This window comes from Taudactylus pleione, unplaced genomic scaffold (assembly GCF_031769625.1).
Source record: "Taudactylus pleione unplaced genomic scaffold, aTauple2 ptg000229l, whole genome shotgun sequence".
In the NCBI taxonomy this organism is placed as follows: domain Eukaryota; kingdom Metazoa; phylum Chordata; class Amphibia; order Anura; family Myobatrachidae; genus Taudactylus; species Taudactylus pleione.
In genome coordinates, this window is record NW_028284631.1 from 2,159,529 (window position 1) to 2,178,888 (window position 19,360).

General features: G+C 45.9%; 1 protein-coding gene across 4 annotated transcripts in view; it reads right to left on the reverse strand.

Moving 5' to 3' along the window:
* Positions 1 to 885: 885 nt before the first annotated feature.
* D2HGDH (D-2-hydroxyglutarate dehydrogenase) overlaps positions 886 to 19,360 on the reverse strand; it is a 52,210-nt gene continuing 33,735 nt past the window's right edge. For all 4 annotated transcript variants that reach the window (XM_088479212.1, XM_088479213.1, XM_088479211.1 and 1 more), the window contains exons 5-10: positions 14,811 to 15,004; positions 14,563 to 14,731; positions 12,711 to 12,854; positions 12,455 to 12,597; positions 4,474 to 4,639; positions 886 to 3,678 (exon numbers count right to left, since the gene is read on the reverse strand). In XM_088479212.1, the coding sequence (XP_088335338.1) occupies positions 3,419 to 3,678; positions 4,474 to 4,639; positions 12,455 to 12,597; positions 12,711 to 12,854; positions 14,563 to 14,731; positions 14,811 to 15,004 (1,076 nt within the window). In that variant the 3' untranslated portion in view covers positions 886 to 3,418. The remainder of the gene's footprint in view (positions 3,679 to 4,473; positions 4,640 to 12,454; positions 12,598 to 12,710; positions 12,855 to 14,562; positions 14,732 to 14,810; positions 15,005 to 19,360) is intronic.

Sequence of the window (19,360 nt, forward strand, 5' to 3'; positions counted from 1 at the left end):
TACAAGTTGATCTTTGTCTCATCTGTCCATAGGATGTTGATCCAGAACTGTAATGGCTTTTTTAGATGGTCTTCCTGTTTTTGAGGCTCACCAATGGTTTACATCTTGTGGTGAACCCTCTATATTCACTCTTGATTGTTGACTTTGACACATATACACCTACCTCCTGGAGAGTGTTCTTGATTTGGCCAACTGTTGTGAAGGGGTTTTTCTTCACCAGGGAAATAATTCTTCTGTCATCCACCACAGTTGTTTTCCGTGGTCTTCCGGGTCTTTAGGTGTTGCTGAGCTCTCTGGTGCGTTCTTTCTTTTTAAGAATGTTCCAAACAGTTGATTTGGTCACACCTAATGATTTTGCTATCTCTCTGATGGGATTGTTATGATTTTTCAGCCTAATGATGGCTTGCTTCAGTGATAGTGACAGCTCTTTGGATCCGACAGCAACTGATTCCAAATGCAAATGTCACATCTAGAATCAACTCCAGACCTTTTACCTGCTTAATTGATAATGAAATAACGAGGGAATAGCCCACACCTGTCCATGAAATAGCTTTTGAGTTGATAGTCCCATTACTTTTGGCCCCTTAAAAAGTGGGAGGCACATATAGAAACCGTTGTAATTCCTACACAGTTCACCTGATTTGGATGTAATTACCCTCAAATTAAATCTGAAAGTCTGCAGTTAAAGCACATCTTGTTTGTTTCATTTCAAAGCCATTGTGGTGGTGAATAGAGGCCAAAATATGAAAATTCTGGCAATGTCCCAATATTTATGGACCGGACTGTGTGTGTGTATAATATGTGTATTATATATATATATATATATATATATATCTCCAGGGCAGTGCTAGGTTATTCTGCTGCTCCCAGACTCCTGGACTTGTTCTAATACTCTGGGATGGTGCCCACATCTAAAATAAAAACAAACATTCAGCTCAGGCAGGATAGCCCTACTGCCGCATTTAGTGGCTTACTGTGATCGCTGGTCCTGTACATGCTGGAATTAGGACACACAATATACTTTGTATGATGCATATGACAGCTGGATAGGTGCTAATTATGCCCTCTTCATGGACTGGCCACACTCACTCTAAAATCAAACATTTGGAAACCCCCCTCTAGAAATCGAGCGTTTGCCACTGCGTCATAGAGTGTTGCTGCTTGTCTATCATGCAGGTTCAGACAAGTTCAAGGTTACTACGTATGCAGTTAGAACCGTTTCTGACTGCTTTGTTTACTAGGTGGAATCACAGTATTGTTATTTTATAGACATACCTCGTATATTGAGGAATCCTCTGATTGTTAGCTCTATGACAGGAGTCTGTGCTCTCAACAAATTAGTACGTCTTAGTAATTAAGATTTACTTTACCGTTTATTCCTTGGTTATATATTCATCAAAAATAGTCCTATCGAAATATGAGTCTTCTTTTACAGTCACACTATTTCTGGCTGAAATAAATGTTGTAACCAAAGAGTATCTCTTTACACATCAGAATTACTTAGTCAATAACTTGGTGCCCATCTACTAGACGATTAATATGAGCGATTGAACGATAATGATATCGTTATCGTTCATAAATAGTTTGCAAATCGTTCAGAAACATGTCTAAAACGACCAGCGATGCGCGCTCCCGCTGGTCGTTCGACATCTATCATCTGGCAAACATGCTGGACAACCGGACGATAACGTCAGTATCTATCATTGGGCAAATATGCTGAACAACCTGACGACAACGTCAGGTTCAGCATGTTTGCAGATGATTGATGTGCCTTCACTGAACGATTGCTCGTTCAGTGAAGGCTCATCACAGACTGAGAAACGACTGCACGATTACAATGTCATAATCGTGCAGTCGTTTCATGTCTTCTAGTGGATGGGCAGCATTAGTCCACCAGATTTAAATAAATGCGTGCAACTGTCACATACTACTCATATTCCCTACTTTCCATGTAATGATAATAGCATGGCTGGAGTAATCATACACATCAGGTACAGCCTTTTAAATAAATCACACCAAACTACAGTATATACCCCGTTTCCTAACACACATATCACGGGTGCTACTGTCACAGCAGAGTATTCCCTCTTAAGTCTCCATCACGTTAATCAACATTGACAGTGTGGTTAGCGGAAATACATTAAAATTGCATAGGACACTCTACTCGGTGTGTGCCATATGTCGTCCTGACGCGCGTTTCGCTGGTCAGCAACTCGACTGCCGGCCAAATACTGATACGTTAATGTTAAAAAAAAAAAAAAAAAATTATTCCCACTGGGATAATAGTCAAACGGAGGGGAAAGGGTCCGGTTGTCTGGAAACCCCCCTCCCCAGTCCACACCATAATCACAATAGATATAGTATTATAATAGAATTTTACTAGTGCTGCATGTTCTTTTCAGTATCGAAAATAAAATAATTAGCACCACCTGTAGATCTTTTAACATGTGTCAGCCATTAATAAATACACCTATACACCAACTAGGAGATCTGGAAAACATGGTCTATTAGGGATGCACTACTAGAGACCAATATGTACATATGTGTCCAGGGCAGTGCTAGGTTCTTCTGTTGCTCCCTCAGACTTGCTCGAATGCTCTGGAATGGAGCCCACATCCAAAATAACATTTAGCTCAGGCAGGATTTCCTACTGCCACATTTCATTGCTTACTGTGATCGCTGGTCCTGTATATGCTGGAATTATGGCATAGAATGCACTTTGCATGAGTATATTTAGGCAGGTTAAACGCTAATTATGTCCTCCTCATGGACTGACCACACTCACTCTGAAATCAAGCAATTGGACCCCCCCCCCCCACTCTAGAAATCCTGCGTTTGCCACTTAAGTGTTGGTTACTTTTTGTAGTAGGGATGTAATTTGGAGTCACTAGGAACACCTCCAATGGCCATAGGCTGCTGGTAGTCACAACCTACTGGGTGGCAGTGACTATCTGCAGCTTACAGGCATTAGACTGTGCATCACAATAATATTACTATAAACCCAAAGTTGAGATCCATTGAAAGTAACAAAAATTCCTGGCAATAGCAAGTACTGTGTACCCAGCATTACTCCCAAATACCCTCCAGCCATTCCTGCCACAATGGCAGGGATGCCACAAAATCATTACAGGAGCCTAATAGTTGCAACAAGTCTATGCGACCTTCAGGCATGGTTACTTTTGTAATCTCTGTAGTGGCAGGACCTGTACGACACGGTGCATGTGCCCACCAAACACACAGAAACAAATCTAACTTTCTATTTTCATTTTAGTGTAAAAAAAAATAAATCAAATTTTTACTGTACGTCTTAAAAAGACAAGAGCAATAGTAAAAGGATCTAAGAAAACTGCACATTTCTCCGAACATGTTTCCCAGTTTATAAAAATGCTGGTGATTTTACAGAACGGGATAAGACAAATCAATCAGCTGGAGGAATAGTCTTGTATGGGTTCATAATGCCCTTTGGATCCAGCAAGTGTTTAAGCTGCTGCATGAGGTGCACTGCTCCTCTGGATTTGCTGTAATAAATGTGGTCCCTCTTTTTGAACCCCAAGCCATGCTCAGCGCTGATACTGCCACAGTGTTCAGCTGTCCATTCATACACAAAGGGCTCCAGGGCTGCCTGTAAGGTGTCACTGTGCGATTTTGCTGTTATATTTAAATGCAGGTTCCCATCACCTGCAAAGAAAACATGCCATATTCACAATATTACCATGATTATATGCTGTTTATTAATTACCAGCAGGTAAATAAGAAATTGCTGCATGACTATATGCCTTTTATTAAGTTAATTTTACATGGTAATTATGCCTCTACTTATTTTATATCACACAGTACAACCAAGTCTTAACAAGAGTATTTCAAGTCACCGAGATAAATTTACTGATGACACTTTTCAAAGCTGCTGCCTCTTGGACGGTTTTGCCCGCTGGATTTAAAGGGGCATTAATGTTAAATATAAAACCTGGAGGTCTTTATATTTATTATTATTGCCCCTTTAAATCCTGCAGCCAGAACCGCCAAAGACGCGGCAGTTTTGTATAGTGCTGCTTTGTAAGTTTACTTCTCTGGCCATATTCTAGAAGATCTAAATCCACAATACCAATTCCGCTGCACATGCTGCCACACAGGGGCAATAATCTTCTAGTCAGGATGGCAAAGAGGATGCCGAGTACAACAAAGAGAGATGGCTCCCAATAGATCAAAATGTTTTAAATTATTGATAAAATCTAAAGTAGTGCACTTCTAATCATGTGCCAAATAATTGCCTTGAGACATTGGAGGAAATTTAATGAATATGGATTTGCCCAATTTACCAATTTTTACCATGGATCTTAAAGCCGTGATTTTTTTAAAATGCAAAATTAAGCAGTAGAGTCAGATGAAAGAATTTATTTTGCCACAGAACAGAGCTCAACATTCTTCTGACTATAGGTCCTAATTTATCCCTAGCCCCTTTCATGATCAACTCACCTAAATGTCCATATCCAACCACACATTGAGCAGAGGTTGCTAAACGAGCCCGTGTTTCTTCAACCAGGGCATACAGCTTCTCCACGGGCACTGATAAGTCGTATTTGTAGACATAGCCATCATGTGCTAGAGCCTCTGTAATACGCTCCCGGAGGGCCCAGAGGGACTGTGTAATAAGAACACAAAGGTCAAATATGCCTATAACAACAGTTGCAGGGATAGTTCATTTCACTTACTGTAGAACCATATTCTTTGGTTCCTATTTTGTCAGTGGAGATCACTGGGCTGTCTCTTCCATCACCACTGGAGCCCAGTTCAAAAATCCAATGCTGAAGTTTTAACACGACTCCTACTCTTACGCTAAGACACCCCTGCTACAAGAAGTGGCCAGGATGTGGAGTCAAAACCAGTAAACGTGGGGCAGACATGCTGCTTGATAATCTGCAACAGGTGTCTAGACTTTGTTCAAGTGTCTTAGGTGCTTTGATGAGGCAGTCTCATGTTGAAAATTGACTATTTCTAGTACTGAGAGCATGATGACTGAACGGTAGTACTTGGCTGACAGCATGGGTTCTATTAGGACCTTATGTATGGATGATGTTATCCTGGATATAGTTGGTGAATTACTTTTGATCCTCAGGAATTCATTGTTCCTCCGAGAACAATGAAGATTTCTCTTCTTTAAGTTCTCCAGGAAAGAGAATCTCTTGAGTACCTAACTGTATGTTTTTTTTGCGTGTCCTGCAGAGCCTCTTCCTACATTGGTGCCAGAAGTAGTTTTTCTACTAAGGCTGGGTACAAACGTAAAGATTTTCTGTCCAACCATCCAACTAGTTGATTGGTTGGAATGAAAACCTGGTAAGGTATGAAATCAAATGACAATCAGCAATTTGCTCCCAAACACCGGAAAATGGTCAACAACTGCTGTTTGAAAAAATTGTTTAGATCAAACATTTAACAAACTTGCCTGACAACCATTTTCATCTGTTTTCTGGCATTTAGGAGCAAACTGCTGATCATCATTTACTCCTATACGTTACCAGATTTTAATTTCAACCAATCAACTAGGAAGGATTGGACAGCCCAGTGAATGCTACATATGAACACACTAAAAACAAATCTAAACTAACTAACCAAAGTACAAGGTCATCCAGTAAATATTCCTTGCCTCCACCTGTTAGGAGAAACAAAACTAAAGGCATATAGCTGTAACATGCAAACCTAGTGTTATGAGTAGGAACCATGTTAAAGATTCAGTACTGGATTGTCCTTGGGTGAAGGCAAAGACATTACAATAATCTACCTTTTCCCAACTACAATTAAAATATATAAAAACAAATTCCTAAATTTGCTCTTGCACGAACTACTATAGTATGTATAAATTAGCCTTCCCACTAGGCTGTTTTAGCGGGGCACCGCGTCCTGCATGATTTCAAAAGGGCAGAATGCGCCCTGCCCTTTTAGCGACGTCCCGGCAAAACAACATTGCGGGTGCCGTCTCCACCCACTGGCTGCAGTGTCCCACAGGTGGGAAAAACAGCGGTGCAGCGATCATCGCCGGTGAATTAATGCTGTGCGTATGGCATCTATTCACATAGAGGGGAGAGCTTTGGGGCAGTCCGGCATGTCCGTAAGTGCCAGGCACTCCCCCAAGAGTGATGAAAAGGGGACATGCCTTAAAGACACGCTCCCTTTTCTTGTGGACACGCCCCCTTTTCAGACGCACAAGTGCTGGAGTACCCTTTCTAGGTCCAGCGCCGGACCTAGAGTGAAAGCTATAAATATTAAGGTAAATAAAAAAAAAATATGAGATATGGTAAGAACTTACCCTTGTTATCTCTATTTCTACGAAGTCCATAGGGTTCCACAGGATACCTTGGGGTATAGGTGTGACGTCAGTCGCAGGGCACCAAAGAGTTAAGCTTTCAGCCTCCCAGGATGCACTAGGTCCCCCTCCTATACCCCGCCCCCGAGCCAAGGCACCTCAGTTAGTTACCAAGCCATAGGCCGGAGGAGGAGAAGGAAGAGAGAGAACAAAGATCTGGACACATACAAGAATCACATTCTCACCAGAGGGAGACGGAAAACCGGTGACCAGAGCAAAGCCCATCTGCAGCACAGGTGCGACAGGGCGGGAGTCCTGTGGAACCCTATGGACTTCGTAGAAATAGAGATAACAAGGGTAAGTTCTTACCATATCTCATATTTTCTACTTCAGGGTCCATAGGGTATCCACAGGATACCTTGGGGATGTCCCAAAGCAGTATCCTTTAAGGGTGGGGACGCTCCTGTGCAGAAAGGAGAATCCGCCGCCCGAAGGAAGCATCCTGAGAGGCGAAGGTGTCAAACCTGTAATACCTCACGAAGGTATGGACAGAAGACCACGTAGCAGCCTTGCAGATCTGAACTGCCGAGGCACCACGTCGAGCTGCCCACGAAGGACCCACAGACCTAGTGGAATGAGCCTTCAGAGAAGGAGGGACCGGTAGGCCTTCATGAAGATAAGCTTCAGAAATAGCCATACGGATCCAGGCTGCCAAAGTTTGCTTTGAAGCAGGCCAACCCTTTTTACGGAAGCCAAAGAGGACAAACAAAGCGTCCGACTTCCTAAACGAAGAAGTGCGGTCAACATAAGTCCTTAAGGCCCGCACAACATCCAAAGAGGCCTCACCCACGGAAAGACCCGGTGAGTTAAAGGCCGGAACAACTATTTCCTCGTTAATATGAAACTGGGAAACAACTTTGGGAAGAAACTCGGGCCGAGTGCGGAGCACTGCCCTGTTCCCATAAAAAACCAAGAAAGGGGGTCTACAAGAAAGAGCCCCTAACTCAGAAACACGTCTGGCCGAAGCAATGGCCAGAAGGAAAACAGTCTTAGCTGTTAGCCATTTAAGATCCACTGAGCCCAGTGGTTCAAACGGCGGTCCTTGGAGAGCCCTCAGGACCACAGCCAAATCCCAAGGCGCCACAGGTGGAACAAAGGGCGGCTGAATGCGGAGAACACCCTGCATAAAGGTGCGCACATCCGGGATTGTAGCAATCCTACGGTGAAACCAGACAGATAGGGCCGAAACCTGTACCTTCAAAGAAGCAAGGCGAAGCCCATGATCTAGTCCCGCTTGCAGGAAGGCGAGAATCCGAGACAGACGAAACTCCCGCGGTGCATAACCTCTCGGTCGACACCACTGGAAGAACGTATGCCACACGCGATGGTATATCCTCGCGGAAGACGGTTTCCGAGCTCGTAACATGGTCCGCACCACAGAGCTGGAAAACCCCCGGGACCTCAGCATGGCCGTCTCAACAGCCACGCCGTCAAAGACAGCCGAGTCAGGTCCGGGTGAAGGCAAGGACCCTGAGACAGAAGGTCCGGTCGTAGCGGCAACCGCAGAGGAATGTCCACGGACAGACCCTGAAGGTCTGAGAACCAGTGCCGTCTGGGCCACAGCTATCAACAGGAGCGTCCCTCCTTCCTGTTTGAATTTCCGGATTACCCGTGGAAGAAGGGAGACCGGAGGGAACAGGTATGCGAACCGGAACGTCCACCGGACGGACAGAGCATCCACCAGAGACGCCCCTTCGTCTCTTGTGCGAGACCCGTACACCGGCAACTTGTTGTTGTGCCGGGACGCCATGAGGTCGATTTCTGGAAGACCCCACCTGTCCACCAGTAGTTGAAAAACGTCCGGGTGCAGGGACCATTCCCCCGGATGAACGTCCTGGCGACTTAGAAAGTCCGCCTCCCAATTGAGCACTCCCGGGATGAAGACCGCTGATATGGCCGGAAGATTGCGCTCCGCCCAAACCAGGATCCGAGAGACCTCTACGAGAGCCGCCCGACTGCGAGTTCCTCCTTGCCTGTTTATGTAGGCCACGGTGGTAGCGTTGTCCGACTGGACCTGCACCGGGCGACCCTGGAGAAACCGCTGTGCCTGCTGGAGAGCATTGAAGACCGCACGGAGTTCCAAGATATTTATTGGAAGCTCCGCTTCTGTCGGCGTCCACCTGCCCTGGAACAAGTGTGGACCCGAAACTGCTCCCCAGCCCCGAAGACTGGCGTCCGTTGTCAACAGGACCCAATTTGGAACCCAGAACGGACGTCCCTTGTTGAGGTGGGTCGTCTGTAACCACCACGTAAGGGACAGGCGAACCTCCTGGGTGAGCACAATCGTCTGGGACTTCAGAGACTGAGTCAGCCCGTTCCACTTGGACAGGATCAGGTGCTGCAGAGGTCTGGAGTGAAACTGGGCGTATTCCACCATGTCGAACACCGACACCATGGAGCCCAGTAACCTCATCGCCGAGTGTAAGGACACCCGGCGGCTGTGCAGACAACTGCGCACCCTTGACTGTAAAGCAGAGATCTTGTCCTCCGTCACGAAGATCCTTTGCTGTCCCGAGTCCAATAAGGCTCCAAGATGCAGAATCCTCCGAGACGGGATTAGAGTGGACTTCTGCCAGTTGATTAGCCAGCCGTGCCGTTGCAGCAGTGCAATGGTCAGGTCCAAGTGGCGTAACAGGAGCTCTGGAGATCCTGCCACCAATAACAGGTCGTCCAAATACGGCAACATGCGGACTCCCTGCAGCCGCAGAGAAGCCGCCATGACCGCCATCACCTTGGTGAAAACACGTGGTGCTGTTGCCAGGCCAAAAGGTAACGCCCGAAACTGGAAGTGGTCGCTGCTGATTGCAAACCTGAGGAACTGTTGATGGCGCCAAAGAATAGGGACATGCAGGTAAGCGTCCTGTATGTCCAATGACACCAAGTAGTCCCCAGGTTCCAGCGCCAGAATGATGGACCGTAGGGTCTCCATCCGAAACTTCGGGACCCGCAAAGACTTGTTGAGTGCTTTGAGGTTGAGAATCGGACGATATGACCCATTGGGTTTCTGTACCAAAAATAGATTTGAATAGAAACCCTGGCCCCTCTGGGAGAATGGAACCGCCACTATAACTCCAGCCTGGAGCATAGTGTGCAATACCTTCCGCAGCTCCGTAGCCTTGTTCCGGTCTGATGGGAGACCCGTGGTGAAGAAGCGAGCCGGGGGTCTGTGCCGGAAGGAGAGGGCGTATCCGTGGGAAACCACCTCCAGAACCCAAGTGTCTGTCGTAGTGGTCGACCAACAATGGGCGAACTGTAGCAGGCGGCCTCCCACCCTGGGATCCCCCAAAGGGAGGCCCGGACCGTCAGGCCGCAGGCTTGTCATCTGGCTTGGGGGCCGGACGTCTGGTACTCCATGCCTGCTTCCGGGGCTTGACCGATTTCTTAGGGCCAGCCTGTCGAGGAAACGACTGTGGTTTGGGCCTGCCCTGGGCCCTAGATGACCGAAAGGACGATGGTCCCGAACCAGAAGGAGCAGCGGCCGACGGGAGACAGGCAGATTTGGCTGCCGCCAGCGTGGCCACAATCTTATCCAGATCCGGACCGAAGAGAACTTCTCCGGTAAACGGCAACGCTTCCAGACCTTTCTTGGAATCTGCGTCCGCCTTCCAGGATCGCAGCCACAAGGTGCGACGAGCAGCTACCGCTGCTGAAGAAATTCTAGACACCAGAGTACTAATGTCTAGAGCCGCCTCGTTGATGTAGGTGGCCGAATCACGGAGATTGCCAATCAACTCCGCCTGATCGGCCGGACAGTCGGATTCAAAAGAAGCCTCTAATGAATCCGCCCAGCGCTCCATCGCTCTGGCAACCCAGCAAATGGCCATAGCCGGCCGTGCTGCCCCCCCTGCAAGGGAATAAGCGGACTTCAGGCAGATTTCTACCTTGCGGTCCGTAGCATCCTTAAGGGAGGACATGGATGGCATCGGCAATGTGGCACTACGGACAAGACGGGTCACGTGAGAATCCACCTGTGAAGGGGATTCCCACTTCGCAAAATAATTATCCGCGAACGGATAAGCCACCGCCAGGCGTCTCTGCGGCTGGTATCTTTGGCCAGGTTGTTTCCACGCCTCCTCTAAATGGTCCACCAACTGACCCGAAAGAGGAAAGACTGTGGCATCGCCCTTCACATCTTTGAAAAAGGCATACTTAGATTTAGCCGCTGGGGGAACTTCGTCCTCAATCACCAAGGCTGTGCGGACCGCCCGAATAAGTCCAGGAATATATACTTTGGACTTAGCATCAGCGTCCTTAGTATGGAGAGGTTCCTGATCGTAAGGATCTAGAATCTCCCCATCATCAGACGTCCCTTCGTCATCCTCATAAGGAGCGGACAGAGACGCCACCGGCCTTTTATGAGACCGCATCACAGACTCCCCTTGCAACACATCCGACAAGTGCTGTACAGAACTCGTCAGGGAGTTAACCCACGCTGGCTCCTGAGAACCCGGGAGCGGGGAAATAGGGAGACTGTGGGGTACCACCAATTGTCGTGGGAACCCCTGCATGGGTGACGACACCACAGACTGCTGGGACAAACCCATCGGAGTAAACGCGGGCTGCGGAGCTAACTGGCCCACTAAAGCTGTTAACGCCTGAGCGAAACAAGCCCAGGGCGGCTCCTGTACCGGTGCTGTAACCGTAATAGGCCGCGCCATGGACAAACACTGCCGGCAAAGGCCCTCCGCGCTACCCTCCCCCTCCGCTAACGGTACTTTGCACGTGGTACACTGTAGCCGGAGGGGAAAATCACTTTCAGACATGATGGCACCACGTATGTGACCTCTCTCACCAATTATATATTAAATAGGCGAGAGACCACCCTGCAGCACCGCACCGCAAGGGCTTTAGCAGAAAGAACAGGGACAGTAATAAAGCTGACAGTTTAGAGAAGAAAAGATTACAGGCAGCAGCGCTAGCACAGTCACATACAATGCAGAAAAATAACAATTCCTGCACTAACAGCGCTGATCACTCAACTACACAGACACAGGGCCTGGTAGGACACAGCGCTGCATACACAGACCTGACCACAGCGGAGGAGAGGTATGCGGGGGGACCCAGACCACGATGCTTCCTTCCAGCGCTTCCAGCAGCGTTCACCATGCGTTCTGGAGAAGATGGCCGCCGAGGAGCAGAGAGGAGGCTGGCCTGGGGGAGGAGCGCTGCCACAGGACCAGTCGGCAGCATGCAGAGAGGGCTGTGTGCAGCGGGGGAGGCGCCGGCTGTGAGACAGGGAAGGCGCGCTCCCCTGGCATGCATTTAACCCCTGGGACGCCGCAGCGCTACCGCTCTGCTGCGGTCCGCTGTCCCAGGGGGTAGTGGAAGCGCAGGTTGGTCGCCTGGCTCCACGCTGCAGCCAGTCCCCAGGGAGCCCCCTGCCTGGGGACTTAGGACCATGTGATCAGCGGGGACCCACCGCGGGACCCCGCTGCTTACCTCTGTCCCCTTGAATCCGGCCATGGTCCGGAGCATCTGGGGTCACCGCTAGCTGTGACCCCAGACGCCCACCAGCATCCCCGGATCAGTACCGGCGTTCTGGTACCGGCGGGGTGTAGGGAAGACAGCATGGACGTCAGGACTGACTGTCCATGCTGTTCATCCAGTTGTGCAGCCACAGCTGCATGAAGAATAAGCTTCAGGGGCTCTTCTAGCCCCCACTCCAACAGGTGCACCCGACTCCGGCCGGGCACCAAACTAAACTGGGGTGCCTTGGCTCGGGGGCGGGGTATAGGAGGGGGACCTAGTGCATCCTGGGAGGCTGAAAGCTTAACTCTTTGGTGCCCTGCGACTGACGTCACACCTATACCCCAAGGTATCCTGTGGATACCCTATGGACCCTGAAGTAGAAATTAAATAATGCATTATGGCAGGACTGGCCAACCTGTGGCTCTCCAGCTGTTGTGAAACTAGAAGTCCCAGCATGCCGTGCAAAAGTTTTGCTATTAGGGAGTGCTAAAACTGTGGCAGGGCATGCTGGGATGTGTAGTTTCACAACAGCTGGAGCGCCACAGGTTAGCCAGGCCTGCATTATGGTCTTAAAACTGTAAAGCGCTGAGTAATATGTGTGCACCATATAAATAACTTGATAAATACCATTACTTTACTTTCATCTGTAGCCACTGTCCCCGATGTCACAAACCCTGAGTCCAGAGCGTTCTCCAAAAACACATTCAGTTTCTCTTCATCGTGCTTAGCACAGGATCCTGATGTTTCTACCAATACGTAGAATGCATTGTCTAAGATTGTAAAATATTAATCATATACCTGCACATAAGGGTTGATAGATATACACAAATATATACACGCAGACACACATGCATACACGTATACAGATTGGGATAGCAGTTACCTGGCAGAGGATTAGTGAGTTTCAGATGTGTCTGCACCATCCTCATAGACTCGGAGTCCAGGAACTCGCAGGCTGACAGAATCTCTCCAAGTTGATTTCTGCACAAATTAAAAACCTGGAGGACTTTGCTGAAGTTTTCACAACCTGCCACAATTCAAAGTCAAATCTTCTATATCGGTTTTTCACTGCTTTGTGTCCTTTACATGTGGTAAATCTTTAGTAAAGTTAGGTTATATTTCAACTTACGAAGTTTAAGAAAAAAAGATATTGAATTATGTTACAGAAATGGGTATATTCACATTAATTCTTGCTTTGGCATTAATCCATGTATTGAAAAATAGACAAGGCATTGCATCAAATGAGCGGGACCTTGTGCTTGCTGATGCCAGGATGTGGGAGATCTGGGCATTAGAAGCCCCCATCTCTGGACTTCTTAAATCTTTCTGCAGTATACTGCAGGGTGTTCTGGTCTGTGATCACCAGCAGGGCCGTAACAGGGTACAAATGCGCCCTGTGCTGGCCCCGCCCCATGATGTTGTGCGCATGTCATCATGACGTCGCGCAAAAGAGGAGGGGTCGGCAGCACCAGTGGGTGCAGCATTGACCAGGCATCCGGAGGCTGCACAGACTGCAGTGTGTGTGGATGCTCCAGACTGCACTGTACAAGCAATCCTTCCTGCAGGGTGCAGTTATAGGCAACCTGCAAGCCAGAAGAAAGGGCCGTGGGGAGAAGGCGGTGCCGCCCACAGAGCCCTAACGCTCTGTGGGGCGGCACCGGTCGCAAACCCCTAGTTTCAGCCCTGATCACCAGATAATGACTATTAAGTGGTAGGTTTGAAAGAGTGGATACACCTCCTTGAACAAAGGTTGCCCAGAGTATGTAGGTTGCAGAATAGGTGAAATTGTGTTCAGTGTGCCCCCCCCCCCCCCTCCCATTGGCCGGCTCTATTAGTATGCTTTTAATGCAGATTGATATTGTTTAGTGATCATCAGGCAATAACCACTAATAGCCCACATCATATGAAAGAAGGAGCTCTCCTCTTTCAAATGAGTGTGCTTCTGGGTTTATTGATATAATGATGGGAAAGATACTCCCCTCTCCCTGGACTTCATAATGATTTCATGATCACCAAAGAATACCTTCTTCTTTCAAACAAGAGTATACGAGTCTGTGGGTGTCAGAATGGGTGTGATAGAGAACGTTTAACGCTTTCTCCCATTTCCTGGAAAAACATTGTGCAGTGTTATTGCTTGGAAGAAGTAGGGCTTAATGACACCATTGTGTACCGGTAGCAATCATGCCATCTAGCCCCGTCCTTGTCTTATGGTCAAAAAACATCAACTCTAAGTGGGGATTTCTAGGTACATATACTGGAATACATGCAGTGCTTGGGACAAGTCCCACTAGCAATGGAGGGGTTAATGGCAGTTACCTGTTTACTGTTATCTCTGGGACTTGGAATAAAATCAGGACCATTTAGGCGCCCAATAAAGTTTCTGGAGCCCCCTCTTTAATGCACATTCTCAACCCATTGAAGTTCATTTTAAAATTGAGCCTTATCTTTACATTTGGGCTCAGAATCAGGTGCACTACTGTGGCTAGGCTGCACCCAGCAAGCATTGACCCCGGTCACACCAGTTATTTCAATCAGTAAGAGAAAACATTTGCTCTGCTGCTACATTGATAGGTTATAGCTACATTCCCTTAGAACCATAAATTTTTCCCCATTTGCAAAGGACTGGAGTATGAAGTTTAGATGCTTTAATGACAATGTAGCAAATTAAAGTAAAAATAGGCCCTGCTTATGAAGAGAGCTGTGTTTTACTTTGAAAATAGAAGAATGCACCTTACCCAGCAGAGCCACATTGACAGAACTAGGTTTGCGAGGGCACAGAATGGATAAGGCAGTTATCATGCCTAAGGTTCCTTCTGAGCCAATGAACAACTGCTTTAGGTCATAGCCTGTGTTATCTTTGCGCAGAGAGTTCAGGCAGTTCAGAATGGACCCATCAGGAAGCACCTGAAGAGAGGAAAACCATGATGAAATACTGAAACGGAACCTATATGATGCACCGTATGGGACACTAAAAATCTCTCACTGCTTCCAGTCCCAAGACTGTCCCTCGTAGGCATCCGTACCGGAGAAGTCTCAGTCCACCAGCATTTGTAGCCAGATTGCCTCCAATATGGCAGCTTCCCTTTGCCCCAAGATCTAGTGGCATTGTGTACCCCCGTTCTCCCAGGTATCGGTTCAATGACTCTAGAATACAGCCTGCCTGGCACACCAAGGCACCTGAAGTATAAATGCACATGATTAATATATATAATACAGAATAGCAATAAATGTTATTTACATAAACAGAGTTTGAACAACATGGTGGTCATACTTCCCTCTTACCCAATAATAGCAGCTACATTATAATACATTTGTATAGAAGATCATAAAAGGGATTTGTTTTGTATATTACTTAAAATGTTGGCAAAAATCTTTCAATGGTAATAATACACAGTATAGTTCTGGTATTGTAAAGTAGGTGTGATCGCACAACTATATCAGACTTAAGGTGCGTACACACTGGGCGATAAAGTGGACGACTGAACGATAACGATATCGTTCAGTCGTCCACTTTATCGTCCATTTTTAACCCCAAAAAGATGAACGATAACGACGCGCATTCCCGCGGGTCGTCCAACATTATCGTTCATCGGGCTGACATGCAGGCCAATCTGACGATCTCGTCAGGTTGCTGCATGTCAGGGAATGGGGGAGAGAGCCGGCGCTGAACGATATCGTTAATGATATCGTTCAGCGGCTGTGCTCAATGTCATGAACGACATTGAGCACAGCCTGCCGGGGACAACACTACACGATATCGCTCAGGGAGCATATCGTGTAGTGTGTACCCACCATTACTATACAAACATCCTACAGTCACAAAACCAAGCTCATATATATATAATACTTATAATACTTATCTTCCGGTGTTTTTACATAGTGTTTTTGCTTGTATTGTAGGGATTCTACTTGATGTCTTTCTTGATGTTCATCCAACCTGGGTTGTTCATATACTGTATAATATATATATGGAAACAAACATAATACAAAAAACGTGTAGTTTCTTTCAGGTATAAACAGCTCTCAATTAGTTAAAACAGATATTCCGTGGGAAAACTGGATTATCCCCTGGGGAATAGGTGTATCAGATATATATACATAATTCACTCCAAGTGGAAATGAGCGGTTAAATGTATCCACATTTGATGGTACAAGACGCACCTCACTTACACATGTAAGGTGCGAGTCAAAGCGCGGAACGGTATCTTTAGGGGAAATGGCTCGTGTATAACCCAAGACGTCCTCTATATGTCACAAATCACATACCTGACTTACATGGATATGGTGCAAGTGCAAGCTTGTAAAGGTTTCTTTGTACTCTTCTAAATAGAATATCTAATACATAAGAAAGGACATAATCCATGTGGGGTTAGATATTAATATATGTGTACCCGTACTCACACTAGGCGGTGCGTAGTGGATCACATCTAGGTATCTTTTCGGTTCCAGCTGGTAGAAAATCTAAGATCTCAGATTTATTTATGGTCAAAAATGTGCATTTATTGACTCATAAAAATACTTTAACATCACAAATAGTTTCCCTGCCTGCTTGTGTTGGGTGTCATATTGGGTGATCAATGCACATTTTTGTCTGTTCTTGTCGCTCTTGGACCTATTATCCATTTTCTCTTTTGGTATGATTAGTTCCGTTCTGTCTTTAATGGTGATTTCTTCTATGGTCTTGTTTAGATCTTTTATGTTGTATCCTTCTCTGCAAAATCATTCCTCATTTGGGTCATTTGTTTTATATACAGGAGCCGGCACCTGTACAATAACCTTTTTTCTGTACATACCTCATACCCTTGTCCAAGTTCTGGTCCTATCCTGCTGCACATTGTTGCATTTTTTTGGCATTTTTTGCCGTTTTACCTTGTTGATACCTCAAGCATATTTTTAATACGTGATGTTTTAAAGTATTTTTATGAGTCAATAAATGCACATTTTTTTTACCATAAATAAATCTGAGGTCTTAGATTTTTTACCAGCTGAAACCGAAAAGATACCTAGGTGTGATTCACTATGCACCGCATAGTGTGAGTACGGTTATGCATATATTAATATCTTACCCCATGTGGATTATGTCCTTTCTTGTGTATTAGATATTCTATTTAGAAGAGTACAAAGAAACCTTTACAAGCTTGCACTTGCACCATAACCATGTAGGTCAGGTATGTGATTTGTGACATATAGAGGGCTTCTTGGGCTATACACGAGCAGTTTCCCCTAAAGATACCGTTCCGGGGTTTGGCTCATACCTTACATGTGTAAGTGAGGTGTGTCTTATACCATCAAATGTGGATACAATTAACCGCTCATTTCCTCTTGGAGTCAATTACGTATATCAGATACACCTATTCCCCAGGGAAACAATACAGTTTTCCCATGGAATATCTGTTTAACTAATTGAGAGCTGTTTATACCTGAAAGAAACTACACATTTTTGTATAAGATTTGTTTTCATATACAGTATATGTATATGAACAACCCGGGTTGGATGAACATCAAGAAAGACACCAAGTAGAATCCCTACAATACAAGGAAAAACACCATCTAAAAAAAATGGAAGTTAAGTATTTTTCCTTGAGCATTTCCCTGGTTACACAAACAGACAGCGCCCTTAATTCACTCCTAGTGTATTCTTATTTAGTGCCCAACCTCCCAGTGAGGTGAGGAAGACCTATACTCACCATTATTGTTCCACACAACGTGAGAAGTAATTATTAAGAATATTAAGAGCAATCCAGGGGGGAGGATTTTTGTATTTCTGTCAAATCCTTTTCCTGTAGTCCATTAGGGACACTGGAAAGGGCATGGCTACAGAGTGCAGTGCAGAGAGCCTGGACACTAAGAAAGAGATTTAATGGAAATATGTTCTCAGGTAGCTATTGGAGGACACTGGAAACAGAACTCTCAGAAGCCCTGGTGCGTAGCACCTTACGTCCAAAGCTGGCATCGTTGACACAAAAGTATTAATCCTACAAAATTTGGTAAAGGTGTGCACTGAATATTGGGTAGCTTCCCGGCATAACTGCTTAAGAAGCTCCCAAAATGGAATGCACCCTCACAGGTTTCTGATCTAAGCTTAGCCTGGCAAATGCCCTGACAACATCCAAAAAAAGGAAGGGAGTCCTCTTCATCTGGAGACCCATTACTGTATAAGCCCGCATTCACAAAGCTCCCAGGTCTGAAACTCTCCTAGTTGTGGGGATAGCTAACAAAAAGGCATCTTTATGGGTAAGGAACTTCAACTCCACCAAATTCAACGGTTCAAAAGAAGGATACTGCAAAGCTAGGTTGAGATACCACAAAGCTATAAGCGGGATATATAAAGACTGCACATTCATGAACCAAAGTAAGAAGATCTGAACATCAGGCAAGGGTTAGTTTTCATTGAAATAAAACCAAAAGAGCTTTTCTTGGCCAAAACAGGTTTTCGAACCTCGAGTATGGTCTGAACTCCATGGTCAGTAAAGCCCTTTGCTTTAAGTATTATGGCTCCAACAGCTACGCCATTAAAGACAGCCAAGGAAAACTCTGAAAGGAGCCCTGATAAAAGATGTCCATCTTAGAATGTCCATGCACCAAGACCATCTGGGCCAGTCCAGAGCTACCAGAATCACTAGAACACACACTCTTTAACTTTTAGACAACCAATGGAAGCAATGCTAAATCAAAAGGTAGCTCCATGACCCAGACATGGCATCTACCAGAAATGCCTGAAGGTCCATCATTCTGGAACAGAAGTGCTCCACCTTATGGATCAACAGAGAATCCATCATGACGACATCTGGTAGCCATCACTGGCCACCAATCTGTTGAAAGACCTCCAGATGAGTCCTCCAGAGTTCCACAGAAGATACTTATCTTCTGTGGAACTCTGCTTCTTAGTATTTCAGCTCGGGAATATAAGAATCTGTAATGACTGACCTATTGATCCATCTAATGCAAGATCCTGCTTGTCTCTCTAATAGCCAGGACACTATTGGTATCCTCATGGTCACTTACGTAAGTGATGGAATTGTCAGACTGGATCTTGAAAGAACTGGCATCTGCCAACTAAAGTGTTGAAAACTATTCTAAGCTCCATAAAAAAATAAGTTTTATTGGGGGCTTTGAAGCTTTTGGAATCCAAAGACCCTGTATTTAGTGCTAATGAGAGTACAACCCAGCCTCACAGGCTGAAGTCCATCTTCACTATGATTCAGTCCTAGATGAAGAATCACTGAATTTATTTAAGTTTGTCATCCTTCAGCCATAAGAAGAGCAACAGACGCATTCCTAGAGACAGTCTAAAGAGCTGATAGTCAAGCGCTGTTCAACTTGTTCCATTTAGAAATCAATTCCATCTAGAAAGACTGCAAAAGAACAGTTCAAACAGCAGTACCTCAAAGGGGATAAACCATGGCTGCTAAATCCATCTCAGGAGCAGGGAGTCACTTAACTTCAAGAGGGATGCAACTAACAATTGATAAGTAGAGTAATTAAAGCCTATATTAAAAAAAGAATACTAGGTACTTCACAAACTGAAATTCC